General features: G+C 42.3%; 1 protein-coding gene across 2 annotated transcripts; it reads right to left on the reverse strand.

Moving 5' to 3' along the window:
* Positions 1 to 1986: 1986 nt before the first annotated feature.
* On the reverse strand, positions 1987 to 20445 carry cpne4b (copine IVb). Of its 2 annotated transcripts, none has more exons than XM_010873352.4 (18): positions 20093 to 20445; positions 17985 to 18068; positions 17777 to 17881; positions 15787 to 15966; positions 15485 to 15556; positions 15275 to 15349; positions 15032 to 15115; positions 14854 to 14943; positions 13871 to 13969; positions 13107 to 13193; positions 12202 to 12261; positions 8540 to 8673; positions 8355 to 8409; positions 8144 to 8195; positions 7463 to 7596; positions 4114 to 4283; positions 3956 to 4022; positions 1987 to 2807 (listed from the first exon to the last, which is right to left on the reverse strand). In XM_010873352.4, the coding sequence occupies exons 2-18, from the start codon at positions 18048 to 18050 to the stop codon at positions 2673 to 2675; spliced, it is 1665 nt and encodes a 554-aa protein (XP_010871654.1). In that variant the 5' UTR covers positions 18051 to 18068; positions 20093 to 20445; the 3' UTR covers positions 1987 to 2672. The 2 variants fall into 2 exon arrangements, with proteins under 2 accessions (XP_010871654.1, XP_010871653.1); XM_010873351.4 differs by having other exon boundaries at positions 20065 to 20445.
* Positions 20446 to 20659: the final 214 nt, after the last annotated feature.

Here is a 20659-nt window from a genome sequence, read left to right on the forward strand (position 1 = left end):
CATTGGTGTCTGGTTCGTGGTTGCCTGGATACAGGCTGTCAGGCTGGATGCCCAACATTTCACTTTGTTCTGATGGGAGAATAACCAACAAGTAGCAGGTTTTGATGGGCAGAGCCAGACCCTTGTCTTGGTCGTACCTGCTGATTGGCTTGGCCGTACTGTGTTCTAGCTAGTTAATGTTGATTGGTTGTTATCCACAACATCAATATCCATAGGTTGCTCATCTTGATGAGAGGGGTATTTATTCTGCCATAGATAACACCTACAATCACGAACATCATTTGTACAGGCTGTTGGACACTTATCTAAAGCAGCTGGAAGCATTATATAAATGCTTCCATAACCAATTACACACCGTCGAAAATCATGGAGGAAAGAACAAGTTCCCTCACCGACACTCATTTTCACTGATGGGTTTTCATGAATCAGCGTTCTATTTTATTCTTATAGATAAATAGGCCTGAATGAGTGCTTGTTGTGCATACAGTGCAAAACCTTCAATTTCAATAAGTGCTCCCTAATGTCCAAGTTGCCTCTCAAAAATGTCTATCCTTTCTATGGGACACCTGGTCACACAGTTCACAGGTCCAAAAGCATTCCAATTATACTGTTCAGACTGTATTCATTTTAAATGGTTAGATTTGTATGCACTTTGTTTAGATACATTAAAAAGTTATACTTCAAATGCAAATGTTTAATAGCTTTCTTTTTCATAACAAATCAATGCATTTTAAATACATTTTGGTTAAGGTAGTGTAGGATTTCATTTAATAATTTCATTAGAACTGTTTTAACACCAATCATAGTCAAACTATCACAAACTTTTTGACTTGAAAAAACACAAAACATATCATTTTAAAGAGCCATTTGGGAGCCAAAAGAGCCGGCTCTTTTTGGTGAGCTGAGTTTAACGAACCGGCTCACTGAAAAGATTTGAAATACCCATCACTATTAGTCATTGAATATGGATACTAATCCTCGTTGTGTTTCCTTGTCAAATCCTTGGGGCGACTTGGATGCATGTGACCTTAACTTAGGAGTGAGGCTGGAGCGTGCGTTCCCACCCGTTTGTACAGAATCTGGCGTAGAGTCCCTGGTTGAGTGAGCAGCAGCGTGATGTGAACCAAAACAGCATACTTTGGAAGACGTATCTAGACATCGACTGTCATGAGTTCACTGGGAGTTGCTGTGATGAAGCAAAGCGTTCAAACTGGATATTAGGAAATTGGGACAAAAAAACTATACTAAAATAACAAAATAGATCAGTGTAAATAAAACTTTTCGGTTATAGTGCCACTGTGGGGTTGATATAAATGTTTTTGCACATCTTGGGTCTTGACAGTATTTGCAATGTGTGTATAAAATGGTTATTATACCCCTGACTGATTCATATGCATTCATGTACTAGACCACAGCCGCTTGAATGTTAATGGTTCAACAGCGACCTTGCAAAGTTAGCATCTTCAATTGCTTTTCATACAGCCCCCGTCAGGCCAATCAATGTTCTGTAAATGCCATTTTGTGTAGGCAGGATACATCATGCATCAACATGTTTTCTCAGAATCAGACCGGCGATGCGTCTTGTCACTGATCAATTGTGAATACGTGGAGATACACTGTGGTTACAATAAGACAACTCTGATTAGTCATAATAGTAGCCTACACAACAAGGAAACACAGATGAAGTCTCTCTGAATGAGAATCATTTCCATATTCTTCCAGGGATGGGGGGGGGGGTGCTATGCAATCTTTGTAGACAGTAATGTGTCAAGTACATAAACACACTCACACACACAAAAAAACGTGAGACAAGAAATTGAAAACCGATATTTTTATTTTCAACATGCATATAGAAACAAAACAGTCTGCAGCAATGTTAGACTGCTTACAGCTGACTAGCCCACCCACCCACACACACACACACGCACACACACACCAATGCTTTACAAGTTAATTAATTAAGAAGGTTATGAAATTAGTACAATGTTGTATTTATTCATTTATTTCTTTAGCAAACTCTCAACAAACCTGTAGAAAAAGACATATACAACACACCTAACAGTATATAATCCTCAACCCTTAAATACCACTCTGTAAGATGTGCATACCATCAGAGAGTGGGCTACCAACAGAAACGCAAACAGAGAAAATGCATCCCATGATATTTCCACATGCAAATAGCATTCGATTCTAAATGAAATAACCAGTGGTGCCGAAGGAATTATATTCCGTACGAGCAACCTTATTTTAAAACATGATTTGAAGCTATACATTATTTGTTTACAAAGGCTACTAAGTTACCAAAACCCCTAAACACTGCAATAATATGACCTAATTGATATTATGGTTCTCATCATTAGGTAAATCTCTTACTAATCCCTATTTAGCCTACACTGTATGCAATAATCTTCAAAATATTAAAAGTCACCTTTAAAAGGTGTGTGTCTGTGTGCCAGTATGTTTTCTTTTTAATCATGAATGTACACAGTATCTGGGATATAATGACTGTGTGACAGCATGCAGTAGTCCACTATGTAGTCAAACCCTCAGATCAAACTACGTCTCTAGGTTACCCTACTGTAAGAATGCGTGGGTGGATGGATGGGGTTCTTTTGGTTTTTTAATGTATGTGTGTTTAACGTGTGTGTTTAACATGTCTGTGTGTTCTTATGTCAGGGGCTGAAGGCTCTGGAAGATTCGTTGTAGTCAGACAGACATTTAGGGTGGATTGCTTTGGCATTGTAGTAATCCACCACCTGATTGGGCACCTCTGCTAACACACTCTTAGCTAGTGCAGCCGGGGACGCCTGGGGAGACACACACACACACACACACACAGTATATTACACACATGCACACACTTTTGCAAATGCACTCCTCAGAGACTTTGTTGCTATGGTGCCCGAATAGCCAGTGGGCTCCTATGCATTTGTGAATAAATAATTAACATTTTGGTTTTCGCTATAGTCATGATAACAATTCATTTGTTTTTCCTTAAATGCTTCACTGTGATTATGAAGCTAAATAAAATTTTAGCAAACGAGCTACTGTAACTAGCTACTGTATTCTACTAGTTATGTTTTGAGTCGAACTAGAAGGAGATGGTAGGCAGGCTCGTTAAAGATTTAAGTTGGGAGCATCTTTCTCCAGTTGATGAGCTACTTGCCTACGCCTAAGAAGACGACAAGGAACAGGATGCCTGGGTGTCCCGCTCTGGCCTGGCAGTCTAAGACCCCCTGAAGGTGATCCCTCCTCTGTTTTCAGCTATGTGAAATACTTTTGGTCATGCCTTCCTCGTGAAACTGACTAGCCCAGTCATGATTAAACAGCCAAGATCATACATTAACTATTTGTTTTTGCATATTGTGTTTTGGAACTCCTTCATTTAAGGTTTTTGAGATTGTATTAAAACTGCTTCAAAGGTTGAATGAATAACAATAATGGAGATCACTGTTATGATTGAAGACAGTGTCATTTAAACTACTGTATACAGTCATCCCGCCTCTCCTCCCGCCTCTCCCCGCTCTCCCGCCTCTCCTCCCATCTCTCCCCACTCTCCCACCTCTCTTTACCCCCCCTCTCCTATCTACATGTTATTACCAGTCCTCTCAAGGTCTTTGTCTTTCTGATCCTCTTTGAAAGGAAACTACAGAGCAGAAAATCACCTCTCTTCAACTGGCTCTCTATTCTGTCTCTCTCTATCTGTTCTGCTGTGACGTAATTCTTTGATTTCCCCCGCCTGTCAGAATCTGAATACACCATGACCCACACACTCAAACACACACACATACGCACACAAACACACACTCACACACAACCCTCCGGGAAATAGCCAACGGATAAATGCGTTTTGACCAGCGGAGCTACAGCGCGTCACTGCCTGTTATTCATACATGAGCACATGCACACACACACACACGCGCACACACACACATATCCATACACACAGACTTACATGTTTGAAGTCTTTGAAGGGAACAAACTGGACAATATCTCTGAGCACAGGCTCTCCCTTTGGGGACCTTGAGAAATGTTATCATATTTGTATGAGTCATCATATTAACATCATAAATGTTGAGCGTACACACAGACAGACAGGTGTATCTGACATACCTGAGTATTCCATCATCTCCGTCCAGCATCTGCATGTCACTGAAGTCAGCGTTCCCCACTCCCACTATGATTACAGACATGGGCAGATGGGAAGCGTGAACAATAGCCTCTCTGGTGTCAGCCATGTCAGTTATCACCCCATCAGTCAGAATTAACAGAATGAAATACTCCTAAAGAGGATGGACAGAAGGGAGAAATATGTTCAGATTCTTCTCTAATTATTACATTCTGCCAGCAGATGTTTTGCTAATTAATATTCCTATCATGAACAGTGAAAAAAAATCCCACCAACTTTGTGAATGTGTTTTATTTTGGAGGATAAATCAAGATAAAGACAAAAATGTGTTTTAGCATTACAGACTTTTTCACACACAAACACAGACACAATATAAAAAAAACTACATGGAAAATATGAGAACAAATGAAAAACAATTGCATTAAAAAACCTTATATATATACATATATACTGTCTATATATTTTGTTTTGAAGCTGGCTCTCTGAGAAGAAGCACTCAACATTTCAACAGCATGTTGTTGGCCTAAATGTAATGAAAGGAGATGAAGTGCCACGGCTGAATTTTACTGAAGCTAAATTAAAGCAGGACAAGTGTCTGCTACTCCAAAAAGGCTTAAGCCTGCACTGTGCTCAGCTCCTCATTCCTCGCTCCAGTACCAGTCCTCTCATTTACAACACCCCCACCAGTACCAATGTCATTTAGGGCAAGGACAAGTTGTGGACCAATGTGCTTTCCATTTATATTTCACACAGGAGAGGATGCCTGCATTGATCTACTAGATTTTCTGTACATCACCAAATTGGATGTATCGTGTGAATTAATGATTCTCACCTTTTTTGCAGGTAAAGTCATTTCTATTGTTTAACACCTCCCCAATTTAAACCTATTTATGCTTGATCAAAAAGTAAATAGCTGTTTCTCCTCAGAGAAATGTGTGTAAAGTTGTTGCTGTCCCTGTCCAAAGTCCTCCTGGTTGTGTTTCAGATCAAGATGATATCCGACAATTCCAGCTGCAACTCTGCTGACCCCCCTCACACGTTTGCCATTTAAAAAAACACTGCCATTCAGAATGACACTACATGAGCTAATTGGCCAATACACATGGCACTTGGCCATACACCTCAATGGTTAATTGTTACCAGTTCAATCAGGAAGTAAGCACTACCTTTTGTTTTACAACAACAATGGAAGACGTTGCAGAGAGAAGAAGAGGAAGGTGGGGGGGCGGGGTGAGAGGGGGAGGAAGAGTGAGAGGTAGAGGTAGAGCTGGTAGAGGAGTTCATGGCCAAAGAAGACAACAACTTTCAAATGAAATCAGAGCAACCCTTGGTTGATCATGTCATCAACCATGGGCTGACCAATGTGAGAGGAGTGCAGCCCAACTTGAGCCGTTTTACTGTCACCTGTGTCATATGGACATTTAGACTGGACTACAGGTATGTAACCAAAATGTATTTCACACTATGTAGTACACCCCATGTCATCATGTATCAGGTGGGTGACACCTGTTTATGTCATGAATGGCTGATGTCATACACTGACTGTACACGTTTCCTGTACAATGTACTCTACTGTGGGGGAAATATCTTTAGGCTGCATTGTCCAAGCCCTATATTTTAGTTTTTTGAGTTTTTCTAAAGGACTGAGAGACGCCACCATGGTGGAGGAAGGGGCCAAATGTTCACCGGGGTTCAGGAAGCTGCCGCTGTAAACTTGGTTTTGGAAAAATAATGAAATCAGATTATGAGAAATTCAAAGCCACATCATCCAAAACAACACCATATTCAACTACATTCAACGAGTCAGTCTGTCCACATTGGCTCGCATTCTCAAGCGAAACCAAATCAGAATGAAACAACTTTATAAGGTGCCGTTTGAGAGAAACTCTCAAAGAAACAAAGAGGTTTACTGGATAACACCATATTGACAGATTTTTGTTCTTTGTTTTCAGGGAGTACTGGAAATGGATGCTCATGCAATCCCACGAGTTCATCTTTACAGATTAGGCTGGGTTCAACCTAGCAAAGACCAGATGAAGGGGGAGAAACGTCATTGGGCATAGAGCCATTATAGATGTTCCTGGCCAACGTGGTGGGAACTTCACAATGTGCGCGGCCATCTCCAATACGCATGGTGTCCTCCACTGTCATGCCAACCTTGGACCATACAACACAGCCCATATTCTCACATTTCTGGACAGACTCCACAACATTCTCATACAACCAGAGCGTATGAATGATGCAGACCATCAAAGAAACCGGTACGTTGTATTATGGGAAAACGTGGGCTTTCATCGTGCAGCCCCAGTCCAAAACTGGTTTGCTGACCACCCACCATTTCTCGTGCAATACCTCCCACCATACTCACCATTTCTGAACCCCATAGAAGAGTTATTTTCAGCATGGCGGTGGAAGGTATATGACCGGCAGCCCTTTGTGCACATGCTTCTTATGCAGTCTATGGAAGAAGCATGTGATGAGATTGATGTGGGTGCGATTCAGGGATGGATGAGGCACTCAAGGCGCTTCTTCCCTCGATGTCTGGCAAGGGAGGATATTGCCTGTGATGTGGACTGCGTTGTGGCCAGACCCAGCTCTGTGGCAAGTTGTGTCTAATAATTTCTCTTGCTAATTCTTTCTGCACTTTTCTTTTTCAGTTTACTGTTTTTTGTGAGCATGTTTTTTGTTCAGTCCAATATAAATATATCTGCTGTGCATATGTTGCACTGACTTGTTTGGTAAAAAACAAAACAGCATGTGTGTGTATCTGAAAATATTTCTGTGCATGTGAACAATCTAAATAATTTTCTACAATTTGAACTATTTTAGTATTATGGCAAAGCATACTAAAGATAAGAGTGCTTTTCATTATGCATAACAGTGTGTAGTTGGTTAAACAAAAAACTGGTAATATGAATGAAGTGTGTGCCATTTCGTGCAAAAGTTAGATTTTGCTAATGCGATATGTACTTTTGGTTGCATTGCTTCATTTTGCAGGATATATGAGGTACTTTGCAGTTTGGGTGTGTGTTTTTGTGAATTGTGTATTTTGATAAAACCAGCCTGGTTTGCAAAATTGTGTTTTAGCCAGAAGAGGACTGGTCACCCCTCTGAGCCTGGTTCCCCTCTAGGTTTCTTCCTAAATTTCGGCCTTCTTAGGGGGTTTTTCCTAGCCACTGAAATTCAACACTGTTGATGTTTGCTCCTTTGGGTTACAGGCTGGGTGTTTTGTAAAATAACTTTGTGACAACTGCTGATGTAAAAAGGGCTTTATAAATTCATTTGATTGATTGACTGAAAAAAGCTTGATGAAAGGTCACTGATCAGTCTCACCATAGCCTCCTTAGTATGCATCTCCTCTGAGGCAGAAGAAGCCACTTTCTGAATAATGGGAGCAATGTTAGTTGGCCCATACAGCTGTATTTTAGGAAGGCAACTCTGGTAGGCTTCTACTACACCCTGGATACCTGTAATACACACACACACATTCACACACACACACACACACACAAGGACACAAAGACGTACATAAAAATACATCCACACAGACAAAGGACATATAGACATACATCCACACACATACAAAGAAACATAAACAGACACACAAACATACACACACAGAGACACACACAGTTAAAAATAAACAACATGTCTCTATCAACAGTAATGAAGTAGCTAAAACATCTTCTCTTTGAATGATCAAGGAGATGCAAAGCCCTGATTTTGTGGATATAACACAGTTTCTGTATTTAGGATTAAGGCTCTCGCTCTCACACACACCCACACACACAAACACACACACACACACATGCACACACACACACACACACACGCATACACACATACACACACATACACACACACACATACATGCTCCACCAAGTAAAGTGTGTCTCATTTCACACATTCAGATAAGTGTTTTTTAGGCTCAGCTAAAAATAACGTCTTCCATCCGTAACAGACCAGCTGTTTACTGTTTATTTGTGTTGGACGTGTGGTGGTCAGGATGCTCACCGGAACATTCTGGATTGTCTTCATCGAAGTTCACGGCGAAATCATGAGAGACCTGAGAACGTGTGAGAGGGGTGTTTACACACAGACACACACCTCCCAGCATAGTGTGATATTTTCTAGCGTGGTGACACCGTTTTGAAGACCAACCAGTCAATTTCACGGCAACACTCCCCAAAAAACCCCAGAGCCACTTTGATTGAATATCTCTCACCTTGAAGTCAGGTGGGATCTGAGCTCCAAACCCAAACACTGGAAACATTTTATCACTACAGAGCGAAGGAGAGATTTACAGATTATCAGCATGCTGCAGTGCGTATAGAAGCTACTGCAGATGGTATCATCTCGTTTGTTTACACCCCACTGATTCGTTTTATTGATTGGATAATTGATAGTTACCTGTCATAATCCTGACATATTTCGCCCACAGCCACCAAGGCTTTTAGATATTCGTTGGGCTGGTACGGATGGATGTAGTGAAGGGAACAACTGTTTCTGGGGTCTCCGTTTGACGCTGTGAAGTCTATAGCCACCTGGGACACACACACACACACACATACACACATAGTCATGGAACCAAAATAAAGGTTGTAATTTCATACTGAGACTAATCCTACATCATCTGGAATCAGTTAATTTGATGACCTGGTTCCAGTTTTGGACTGTTGTGTTCTGGCACTTATTTGGCTAGGTCCAGTACATTTTAGATTTGGACGTCTGTGTTCTGGCACCTTTTTGCTTAGGTCCAGAACATCTCAGTTTTGGTCTGTTGTGTTCTGGCATCCCAGGGCATGAAGATGTGATCAGAAGCCCTTGACAATTTATTATAATATGTTTAATATAGCAATAGTTAAATGTGTTCCCTTAAGGGGAAAAACATTGACAAGGTAGTCATGTTCCCAACAAAAAAAAATCCCAGCTTGTATACCAATCAAATGCTAACAAGACAAAATAAGAGTCAACACTGATTCCAGCCCATTGAAACAGACAAAGCAGCCCTCAGAAAAGGACCTGCTGCACAACTGAGGCTGATTCTGATTTCTGTTCTGATTTGGATTTGGATTGGTGGTTTTCTGATTTGGATAGTGATTAGTGGTATTCTGATTTGGATTGTGATTGGTAGTGTTCTGATTTGGATTGTGATTGGTGGTGTTCTGATTTGGATTGTGATTGGTGGTGTTCTGATTTGGATTGTGATTGGTAGTGGTCTGATTTGGATTGTGGTTAGTGGTGTTCTGATTTGGATTGTGATTGGTCGTGTTCTGATTTGGATTGTGATTGGTAGTGTTCTGATTTAGATTGTGATTAGTGGTGTTCTGATTTGGATTGTGATTGGTAGTGTTCTGATTTGGATTGTGATTAGTAGTGTTCCGATTTGGATTGTGATTGGTAGTGTTCTGATTTGGATTGTGATTGGCAGTTTTCTGATTTGGCTTGTGATTGGTGGTGAAATATGAGGAACTTTTTTAAAACAGTGTGTTTTTTCAGGAGCTTGGCCATTTGAAAGGCGTGTTCATGTAATTGTTGTTCCCCTTTTATAAATGTAAATAGTTTGCAAAAATGCTAAAAGTTGTCTTGATCTACTGCTTAATAAATAAAATTCTAAATTCTACCATAAAGAATAAAATGTAGTGAGGTTTAATAGCTTGTTAAAATTTTTTCCTTTTGTGTCCTGGGATTATCTTAATAACTTTGCATGTCAGAAATGCAAGGAAAATATCAAACAGTTGTTTATTAATTAGCTGCAGTCATTTAAAAGTCAGCAGCTATTTTGGCCGTTCGCAGGAAAAAATAAATGGTTTGAAAGAAAGGCTACTGCTGAATAGAGAAGACTTGATGGGCTACCAAAATATGTGAGCTGCTAGGAAGCCCCAAGGGCCATGCAAATTGGCTGGGGAGCTGGAAGGCAGCAGGGATTTCTTGATTGCTCTAGCGGTTCTGATTTCTCACTACGCTCTAACGATTCCCTCAGGCAAAGCTAACCCGAGGTCGTCATGAGAGTGAGCGTGTCCTCACACATGTTGACCCACGTGTCTTCCTGGTTGGAAGAGCAGTGTTGAAGAATTACTTAATCCGGGTGCCAATGAGGAAAGCTTGCTGCAATCATCAACTCTGCGTTCTTCATCTTCAACACAATTATTGACACCCTCAGATTTAATACCCAGTGCAGCCTCCCTCTGCCAATATTCACATCCTATAACATGTGATGAGGTGGGAGAACACGTAGAGATTCCAGACTACACCCCCATACACCTCCTATCTTGTGGACCCTCCTCTTTGGCTCACCTCACAGGTTTAGAACGGGATTTAGGTCAGGGACTGTGCTGACCACTGCAAAAGCTTAATCCGAAGGGCAGTAAATAATTTTTGTTGGATGTGGAGGTATATTTTGGTTTGTTGTCCAGCTGGTTCTCTACTGAGCTTGTTTTTAGAGTCCTAGACTAGGCTTAATCTGTGTCTGAGTCTTAATCTGTTACCACTACCCCTATTTGCCATACTAAATGTACCAAATATATCACAATAATTTCAGTGTCCCAGGTGTATGAATACTATGAGACTAGGCTATACACAGTCACACACTATCTTTACATGTGCATGGGTTTGCCTCAGGCTGTCACAGCTTGGCAGCCATGGGACTAAACAGAGGCAAAGACCTCCAACACTTTATGGCTATTTCACATCAGAGGTGTTGAGATATTTGGCAACAGAAGTGCCCTTAGTAACCACGTTTTACAGCTTCCATCCAAAAAAGACTCCTGTGAAAATGATGCATACAAATACTCAAGTAGTGAGAGGCAGTCTGTTGGAATCCCTACTGTGGATAGAATTGCAGTATCTGGCGAGTGGAGTAGCTTAAAAAGGAACAGACAAAAAAATCTAAGTTTTCCCTCCCATAGGAAAAAATATATCACAGTGTTCTTTCAATCCCAGGTGGATATATTTGTCTGGGTGGATCTAACCCTTTCAGCTTGGATGTTACTCTAACTGTAATTTTCTGGGATCTGACAAAAATCAAGCTTTCTTACATCCAAAACCAGGTACTGAATATTGGAGATGCCTTACTAGTTATGTTCGGCCAAAAATGTAACAGAACGAAAAATGTCATTGTAGGTTAATGGGTTGAGAGTGACGTTCATGTCAGTGAAGGTGGCGGTTGCTTTCAGTGTTTCCCACTCTCATCTGGTCAACAGGGTGTTTGGCTCCTTGTCGAACTCACTGCCTCACAGAGTTTGGTTTAGTGCGGCAGTGGAGACTACATCCTCTGGGGACCTCAGCTGCCACCTGGGCAATCAGCTCCTCTGTTTGGTGGAGCAGGTGAAGCAGAGACACGGGTGAAGCAGAGACACGACTTCCGGGCTGGCTCCAGGATAAAGTGACCGAGGGGCCAGATGAAATCAGCAAGGGGGCTAAAACTTAGGGGGCTAACATTTCAACTAATGGGGCTAAGGCCCAAAATCACATTTCAGGACGGCTAGCAGCCTGATCACTCGACACACAAGAGTCCATTCTGGTCGCTTTGGTAACAAATACACGCTCTATAGCGACCAACCTAGCATGCTAACGTCATGAACAAAAAAGCCTGTCGTCAAATTGTGAGAGACAGGAGTTCATTGGTTTTTCTTGCATGAAGTTGTCCTTTCAAATGTTTGTGTTTTAATTTGTGCTGCCATTATTTCAGTTCAGTTCATCACTCGCTCTGTGGCCTTGTGTCTCCAGGGTCTTTCGTGTGCAGATGGTAATAATGTTTGTTTTTAGGGTGGGCTGCTACAGTGGAATTGCCAATACTGTTAAATATGAACATTCTGTACAATAAATGTCTCTGCTCTACTCTGCGCCACTTCATAAATGCAATGATATGCAGTTTTTCATTAGTGGATATTTTACTGATGCGTTCAAATACCTCTGAGCCCGCCAGCTCCCCCCCCCCCGGAGTTCACTATCCAGCACTTCCCAATTTGCAAATTAAACACTGATCTGCATGATTTCAACCACACAAATATGCAGGCACACACACACACACACGGACACCAAAGATACCCTTCATGCACAAACACACTTACTGTGAACTGGATTTGACAGCCTCCCATAATGTAATCCAGGAAAGAATACATCTTTATGACCTGTCGTTAAAAAGAAAGCCACACACACACGCACACACATTCAAACATGGCATTATCATCAGTGTGTGTGTGTGTTTGTGTGTGTGTGTGTGTGAGAGTGTTTACAGAGTAAATTAATACCAACGGTCCTCACAAAGTTGGTAAATCCTGACAAATGTACTTTGATTTGGACCACTTGTCTGTCCACCACAAGGACATCTTAGAGGTCAGGTTTAGGGTAAAACTTACAAATGGAGTTAGTAATAGAATTAAGGATACTTTTAGGTTTAGGCATTACAGGTTAGGTTTAGAGCTAGGCATAATGGCTAAGTTAAGTTCAGGTATAATGGTTAGGTTATTAGGGTTATAGGGTTAAGGCTAGAGTCAGGGTTAGGGAACATTTGTTCTGGTTCCCACACGACAGAAAAACACGTGTGCCTGTGTATGTGTGCCGGGGGAACACTAGTAACCAATAACCATAACCAATGAATAACGGGTTGCCTTCTGCACAAGAGCCTTCATAACACGCTTATGAGTGTATAAACACTTCTCAAAACAACCTTCATACTGTATCATTCATTTAACATAAAGCAAGAGGTAGAAAGAGGGGATAGGGATGAAGAGGTAGAAAGAGGGGATAGGGATGAAGAGGTAGAAAGAGGGGATTGGGATGAAGAGGTAGAAAGAGGGGATTGGGATGAAGAGGTAGAAAGAGGGGATAGGGATGAAGAGGTAGAAAGAGGGGATAGGGATGAAGAGGTAGAAAGAGGGGATAGGGATGAAGAGGTAGAAAGAGGGGATAGGGATGAAGAGGTAGAAAGAGGGGATTGGGATGAAGAAAGACAGGTAGAAAGGAGGAGTGTTACCTTACAGTGGTTGAGGACGACGACACCAGAGTTCCGGTAGTTTTTCTTCTTCATCTGGTACTTAGGGTTTATACAGTCCCATTGCATCTACACACACACACACGCACACACACGCACACACACACGTACACACAGATATACATACACACACACATACATACATACATACACATAAGTTTGATTAGGTTTGGGTCAGGGTCGGAGTTAGGATTATGGGTTGAATAAGGTTTTAGTATTTTTTTTGTGGAGAGGTGGTGCCCATCACTAAGGCTTTTATCGAATGTTACATTTCAAGAAACTCCTCTCCACTTGCCATTTGAAAGCATATGTTGTTTTTGCTAATTCTTTTCATGTCATTTACATTTCCTTTATATTTATGTAGAAGACCACGGTGACAGGAACTACACACTGTTTAAGAAAGCCCACCAGTCATTACAAGCCCTGTCCTAGTCTGGTCAGACAAATAACGATTTACCTTTCAAAAGGCTATACCTCATCATTGCTTGACGAGGTTTCAATTATATTTCCAGGGCCTTATCATACAATGTGGCAATTAAGACAATAATTAACACCTTTTGGAACTCCAAGCAAGGCAATTGATTAGGTTGTAGTGTTTGGAGACTATCTGATTTACGCTTGAGCTCCCACGCCTAGACTAACATGGCCTAAGAGGGCTAGGATTATGGTTGGGTTAGGGTTGCGGTTGGGTTAGGGTTGTGTTTGGGTTAGGATAATGGGTGGGTTAAGGTTGGGTTAGGGTGTACCTGTCTCCCGTCCAGGTCTGTGCGTATCTCCTTAAATGTGGTGTGGAACTCTCCGATGAAGTCATGCTTCCCATTGGAGTCCCAGTCATACACTGTGCACTGAAACACACACGCACGTAAGCACACACAAAACAGGCATGCGCATTCACACACACGCACGCAATTACACACACACCCGAAAAACACACGGAAATGCATTGCTAAATGATTGACAGCTGGTTTCGTTGGGGGGGGGGTCGTGAAATATTAATCTGGAGATGCTGAGAGAGACTCAGCTGTAGAGAGTTTGTGTGTGTGTGTTCAGTCAGGGTGGTGAATGGCCATTAGACAGCAATGGTCGGGACCTGAATCGTGATCATATAAGACGCAACAACAATGCCAGATGAATACATTTAAAAAACAGAGAGCCACAATCTGTCATCACATTTGTAGTTTCGTGTCCATTTTAAAGTGTTTTATTTCAGACATAGGTCTGTCTTGCACAGTGATTCTGACCTAACATATTGGTAACAGATTAAGACTTAAAACAATAATCTCTAATTCAGAATTCACACAGCCCTAATTTAGTCAACCTTGTTCCCCAGAGACAGCCTTGAAACAGGTAACTGTGTGTGTGTGTGTGTGTCCTGCTGACTAAGTTGACAAGAGCCACGCAGTGTTAAGGAGGGTTTGCATAATTAATGGACTAATGATTATTCATGAAGACAATATCGTTTAGAATCTCTCTAAGGTCACACAGTCCCCACTCCCAGCTACTGCCAGGTAAACTAAATGTTTAGAATAACACGACCATGGGACTATTGGAAACACTGTTTTATTAAAATATTGTTTGTCAGTGTGTCACCAGACTGTTATAGGCTGATTTGGGATTATGTCGGGGAGATTAAATCAAATTCTGTGGAGGATTCTCATTAACATCACGTGTGTGTGGCTCCCCAAGGCGCCGGCATGTTTTTATGGTCATGTTATGGTTGTGGTCTTACCTTTAGTTGCCGATCGTGGTCTCCACTGCACAATGTGTTGAGAGAGACCTTGAATGACCTCCACACAGGGCTGAGGTCATTCATCACCGTCTGAGAAAACACACACACATTCAAACATGGCACTATCATCTGTGTGTATGTGTTTGTGTGTGTGTGTGTGTGTGTGTGTGTGGTTTACTTCTGTTCTGTGTACTAGTGATCCACTGCCATCGTCATTTATTCTGAAGATTTCCAAAAATGGATCTGATTTACTGAAGAAATCCTACAGAAACACACACATTTGGTTTGCTTGTCGGTATTGCTTCCAAACTTCAGGGTTATCCTCTCATCTCTGAAGACATTAAATAAAGAGCAAACACACCGTATTCTGAGCACGCACACTCACCAACACATGCACACTCACCAACACATGCACACTCACCTTGTCGTCTAGTTTGCGAGCACTGAAGGAGAGTTCTACATAGTCGTCATTACCTGACAGTTCCTCTGATGTTACCTAGAGAACAAAAAACATCAGATAAATCATCTAAGCTTGTATGTGTGTGTGTGTGTGTGTATGTGTGTGTGTGTGTGTGTATGTGTGTGTGTGTGTGTGTGTGTATGTGTGTGTGTGCTTGTGCATGCGTCACACCGTAATGAAGCACTTGCTGGTGGAGTTTCCCTGCTTAAGTAATGCTTTGGTCAGTTTCCTCTGGGATACAATCTGCACCACACACACAGAGAAAGACAAACAGACATACACACCAGTTTAACAAACAGGTAGAAAAGCGCTATCTTATGCACAGTGTTATTGGTTACTGGCTCAACTCTCTAACCAGTAAACTGTCCGTTGCCCAGTTAAGGCAGCTCACGCACTCCTCACAGGCACTAAGCCCTAAACTGTCCCACAGTCACCTGCCCGCTGCGCACTGACCTGAGGGCACACCCACATACCTGTCCCAGGGTACACTCCATGGCTCCAAGGAAGTCTGTGTCTCTAAGGCCGTTGTGAGCGGAGCTGATGTCATGGAGCTCATAGCGAAGACGCTGGACCTCCTCAAAGTAGTAGTCAACCAGAAACACCTTGGAGAAAACTGGACTTATACTGCTGCGGATCACTTCTGTCCTGTCCACCTGCCCATGGGAAAGAAGTACCAATGTGCTCTAAATAGTGTGGTGTTACCATATTTAGTGAACATGCATTGAACAGGAATAGTATAGAATTCACTGCCATGGTTTGCTGACTTTACTGTAGCATACCGTAGTTAAGTTTAGTATATTATAAATACTGTAGTATTACTACTCTAAAAACTATAGCATACGCCATAGTACTGGTAGAAGTGGGGGATTTCCCCAGCCTTCAGGGTAAATAAACAGTTTTGAGCTACCAGAACCATTAAGAAGGTAAGACTGGAGTTTGACTCCTGTCAGCACATTACCCAATCCTAGTTTTGACATTATTGGCTAAAAAAGACAAATCTAACACGCTATATTGCATTCATTACCAGCAATGTTCCTGTTTGATGCATGCGTTTGATCTGTCAATGTGTAATAACTGCACTCCACACCTATAACAGTCATTGACTCCACCCCTGCAGCAGAAATTGACTCCACCCCTGCAACAAGCATTGACTCCACCCCTGCAACAGGCATTGACTCCACCCGTACAAAAGGAATTGACTCAACCCCTACAAAAGACATTGACTCCAGCCCTCCAACAGGCATTGACTCAACCTCTAAAACAGGCATTGAATAAAAACCATACATCAGGTATTAACTCAACCACTATAAAAGGCATTGACTAAACCCCTTCAACAGGCATTGACTAAACTCATTCAACAGACATTGACTCAACCTCTTCAAAAGGTTTTAACTCAACCCCTACAAAAGGCATTGACTAAACTCCTTCAACATTTATTAACTCAACCCCTACAAAAGGCATTGACTTAACCCCTTCAACAGGCATTGACTAAACTCATTCAACAGACATTGACACAACCTCTTCAAAAGGTTTTAACTCAACCCCTACAAAAGGCATTGACTAAACTCCTTCAACATTTATTAACTCAACCCCTACAAAAGGCATTGACTAAACCCCTTCAACAGGCATTGATTCAGAATATCAAATTTAGTTCTCTACGCATTATTGTAATTTGAAGAATAACAGAATAATCCTTCAACCAGGAATAATAAAATTATATAAATTATATATCTGATTTAGCCCATTTAGACATATTGACTTTATCATCAACATTTTGGAATTTAGAATAATACGGAATGATATGCAACAAAAATGTATTAATTATATTTTTTGGGGGGCTTAGATACCTCTGCAAAGTAAAGAATTTGGTGTGGAGGGTTAGAAGAATGTTAGGGAGAGACAGAGATCGGGGTCTGAGACACCACTAAGGCAAAAACAAGGCAGAGGGGGCAGTGATAGAGACATGATAGAGGGGGCAGTGATAGAGACATAACAGAGGGGGCAGTGCCAGAGACATTACAGAGGGGGCAGTGATAGAGACATGACAGAGGGGGATATGATAGAGACATGACAGAGGGGGCAGTGATAGAGACATGACAGAGGGGGCAGTGCCAGAGACATGACAGAGGGGGCAGTGATAGAGACATGACAGAGGGGGCAGTGATAGAGACATGACAGAGGGGGCAGTGATAGAGACATGATAGAGGGGGCAGTGATAGAGACATGACAGAGGGGGCAGTGCCAGAGACATGACAGAGAGGGCAGTGATAGAGACATGATAGAGGGGGCAGTGATAGAGACATGATAGAGGGGGCAGTGATAGAGACATGACAGAGGGGGCAGTGATAGAGACATGACAGAGGGGGCAGTGATAGAGACATGACAGAGGGGGCAGTGATAGAGACATGATAGAGGGGGCAGTGATAGAGACATGACAGAGCGATATGAAGGGACAAACAGTACCTCAAACCACTGTCCGTGTGATTGCATCTTAAGGACGACACAGGGGTCTGGTTTAGAAAGGGCATCTCGGTCTGAGATCCCTCCACAAGCCACTCTCAGCTCAACCTGGCATCAATCAATCAATCAATTAATTGTTTGGTTGGTACATTTGCCACTGTCAATTAATCCATTTGTTTGTCAATTAATCAATGGAGTGTGTTTGACCTACCTTGGTCAGACAGGAAGAGTTGCACAGGCCGAGGGTAGCCTCTGCAGATTCGTATATGTTACTCATACTGGGGACAAAGAGGACCTGCAGGCAGGCACGCAGACACACAAACAAACACACACACTTGTTTTATTATACTTCTCAGAACTTCTTATGGATCACAACAGCGTTCCAATAAAAAACAAAACATCCTTTCTAACACCTTACCTTAATCCTAATCTTAACCTAGAAAATCCCATTACAGCCTCAAACTTCAACCTGAGCAAAAAAAGGTACTTATACAACTGGGGACCAGAAAAATGTCCTCACTAGTCATGTGCTAAAATAATATTGAGGACATCTGGACCTCACAAGTATAGCAGTACACTTCAATGAGAACCGACACTTCATTAATAATAACACAGTAAGAAAACATAGTGAATAAGAATAGACACACCCAAATAAACCCCTCAACCCATTAAAAAACGAGAAGATCCATTGGTACTGAGTAAGCAGTAAACAGCTCTTATTATGAAGGTCAGGACTCACACACACACACACACACACACACCATGCTGACTAACCAGAATAAGAGAAACATCGCCTCCTGTTACAGTTATCTGACCAACAGCAGAAGGCCCATTCTACCTCATATTCTGATGTACAGTCCAGTGTAGTCAACATAGCCCACTCTCTACATTTAATATTCTATAGTAGATCAGTTACCATCCTCAACCTCCACTTGTACACTGTATCCACTCCACCCTCTATCTGTCCCTCCCTGTTTATTTCTCTTTCGCTTTCCCTCTCTTTTATGCCACAGCCCGAGGTTGGAAAGCAAACTCAAAATGACCCAGTTCTATTTCATGGTGTTTCTCTCTCTCTGTCCCTCTCCTGGTGTCTCTCTCTCTCTGTCTCTCTTGTTCGTGTCACTCGTCTATATTTCATGTGCTCAGTGAGTGTATGTGTTCAGGGTTATTATTTTTAGCGGAGAGGTTCAGCGCAGGCAATTGGAAATGGACAAACAATGGTATCACAGCTCTACTACACAGCATCGGAGCCAATTACAGCTCTACTAGGCAGCATCAGAACCAATTCCAGCTCTACTAGGCAGCATCAGAACCAGTCACAGCTCTACTAGGCAGCATCAGAACCAGTCACAGCTCTACTAGGCAGCATCAGAACCAACCACAGCCCTACTATGCAGGATTAGAACCAATCAAAGCTCTATTAAGCAGCATCAGAACTGGTCACAGCTCCACTGGGCAGCATCAGAACCAATTACAGCTCTACTAGGCAGCATCAGAACCATTCACAGCTCTACTAGGCAGCATCAGAACCAGTCACAGCTCTACTAGGCAGCATCAGAACCAACCACAGCCCTACTATGCAGGATTAGAACCAATCAAAGCTCTATTAAGCAGCATCAGAACTGGTCACAGCTCCACTGGGCAGCATCAGAACCAATTACAGCTCTACTAGGCAGCATCAGAACCATTCACAGCTCTACTAGGCAGCATCAGAACCAGTCACAGCTCTACTAGGCAGCATCAGAACCAATCACAGCCCTACTATGCAGGATTAGAACCAATCAAAGCTCTATTAGGCAGCATCAGAACCAATTACAGCTCAACTAGGCAGAATCAGAACCAATTACAGCTCTACTAGGCAGCATCAGAACCAATCACATATCAGAGTGATTGTAGATGTGTCTGCAAGCCTATGGGTGTGCCAGTCTTTATATGTATATTTGTGTGTGCATGTAGGTGTGTGTGTGCGCGCGTGTGTGCATGTGAGTGACATTAATGGATCATTAGGGCAGGAAGGTCCATGCTGAGTAATCCTTCCACAGCTATCATCTCTCTCCCAGTCTTGCACTCGCTCTCACTCTGTGTCACCTGTGACAAGCACAGAAACACACTCACACCCCATGCACACTTACACACGCACACTGTAACATAACATCATACCATAACATAAACCCTGTTATTTTACTAACAGGGTGGGTGGCATGCGCACCATAAAAACATCTAGAGCCTTTGCCAACTGTAACATGCCTATGGATTTGCACAAACACCCACACAGGCCAGACTATCCTTACCTTATTAATGTTCCACACAGTAACTCACCTCGGGTACCAGGTGGAGACGAGCAGCGCAGCGCTGAGCTAGAGAAAACTTCACTGCTGGGTGGAATCACAGTGACTTCTCCCTCCTCACATACTCTGCACCCATCCCTCTTCTTTCTCTTTTGCTCTCTCTTTCTCTATCTCTCTTTCTTTCTTTTCCTCCCTCTCTCCGTCAGATAAGCAGTAGCTACTAAGCCGTGCACCTGAAGCCACGCGCAGACAGGACATACGGTACAGCAGGGTCCACGGTCCAACAGCCTTCTCACGCCATGGATAGGGAGGGAAATCTCTCTGTGTATTTTCTCTCCCTCACTCAGTCTCTCTATTTCTGTCTCTCCCCTTCCCTCTCTGTCTCCTTCCAGTAAATTGTGATGAGGAGGATCGCTTCGTACTGGTTAACATTAGTTATATTCCAGCCTTTGAGCCGTGGGGAGCGTAGGACTACTGCAACGGCATAACAGCATCCCCCAGCGGCGAAAAGAAGTGACTGAACGAGACGAGATGGCCCATCCATTTAACATTACTGTAATCCAGATCAAAATAATCCTCCTGTGTTACATTAGATTAT

This window comes from Esox lucius, chromosome 10 (genome assembly GCF_011004845.1).
Source record: "Esox lucius isolate fEsoLuc1 chromosome 10, fEsoLuc1.pri, whole genome shotgun sequence".
In the NCBI taxonomy this organism is placed as follows: domain Eukaryota; kingdom Metazoa; phylum Chordata; class Actinopteri; order Esociformes; family Esocidae; genus Esox; species Esox lucius.

Excerpts from the sequence above, each read along its gene's own strand:
- cpne4b (XM_010873352.4), bottom strand. The coding sequence starts at position 18,050 with ATGAGTAACATATACGAATCTGCAGAGGCTACCCTCGGCCTGTGCAAC. Across the intron at positions 15,116-15,274 it reads CTCGCAAACTAGACGACAAG|GATTTCTTCAGTAAATCAGA; the intron begins GTGAGTGTGCAT and ends GTGTTTCTGTAG. Across the intron at positions 4,284-7,462 it reads TGCATACTAAGGAGGCTATG|GAGTATTTCATTCTGTTAAT; the intron begins GTGAGACTGATC and ends CATCCTCTTTAG.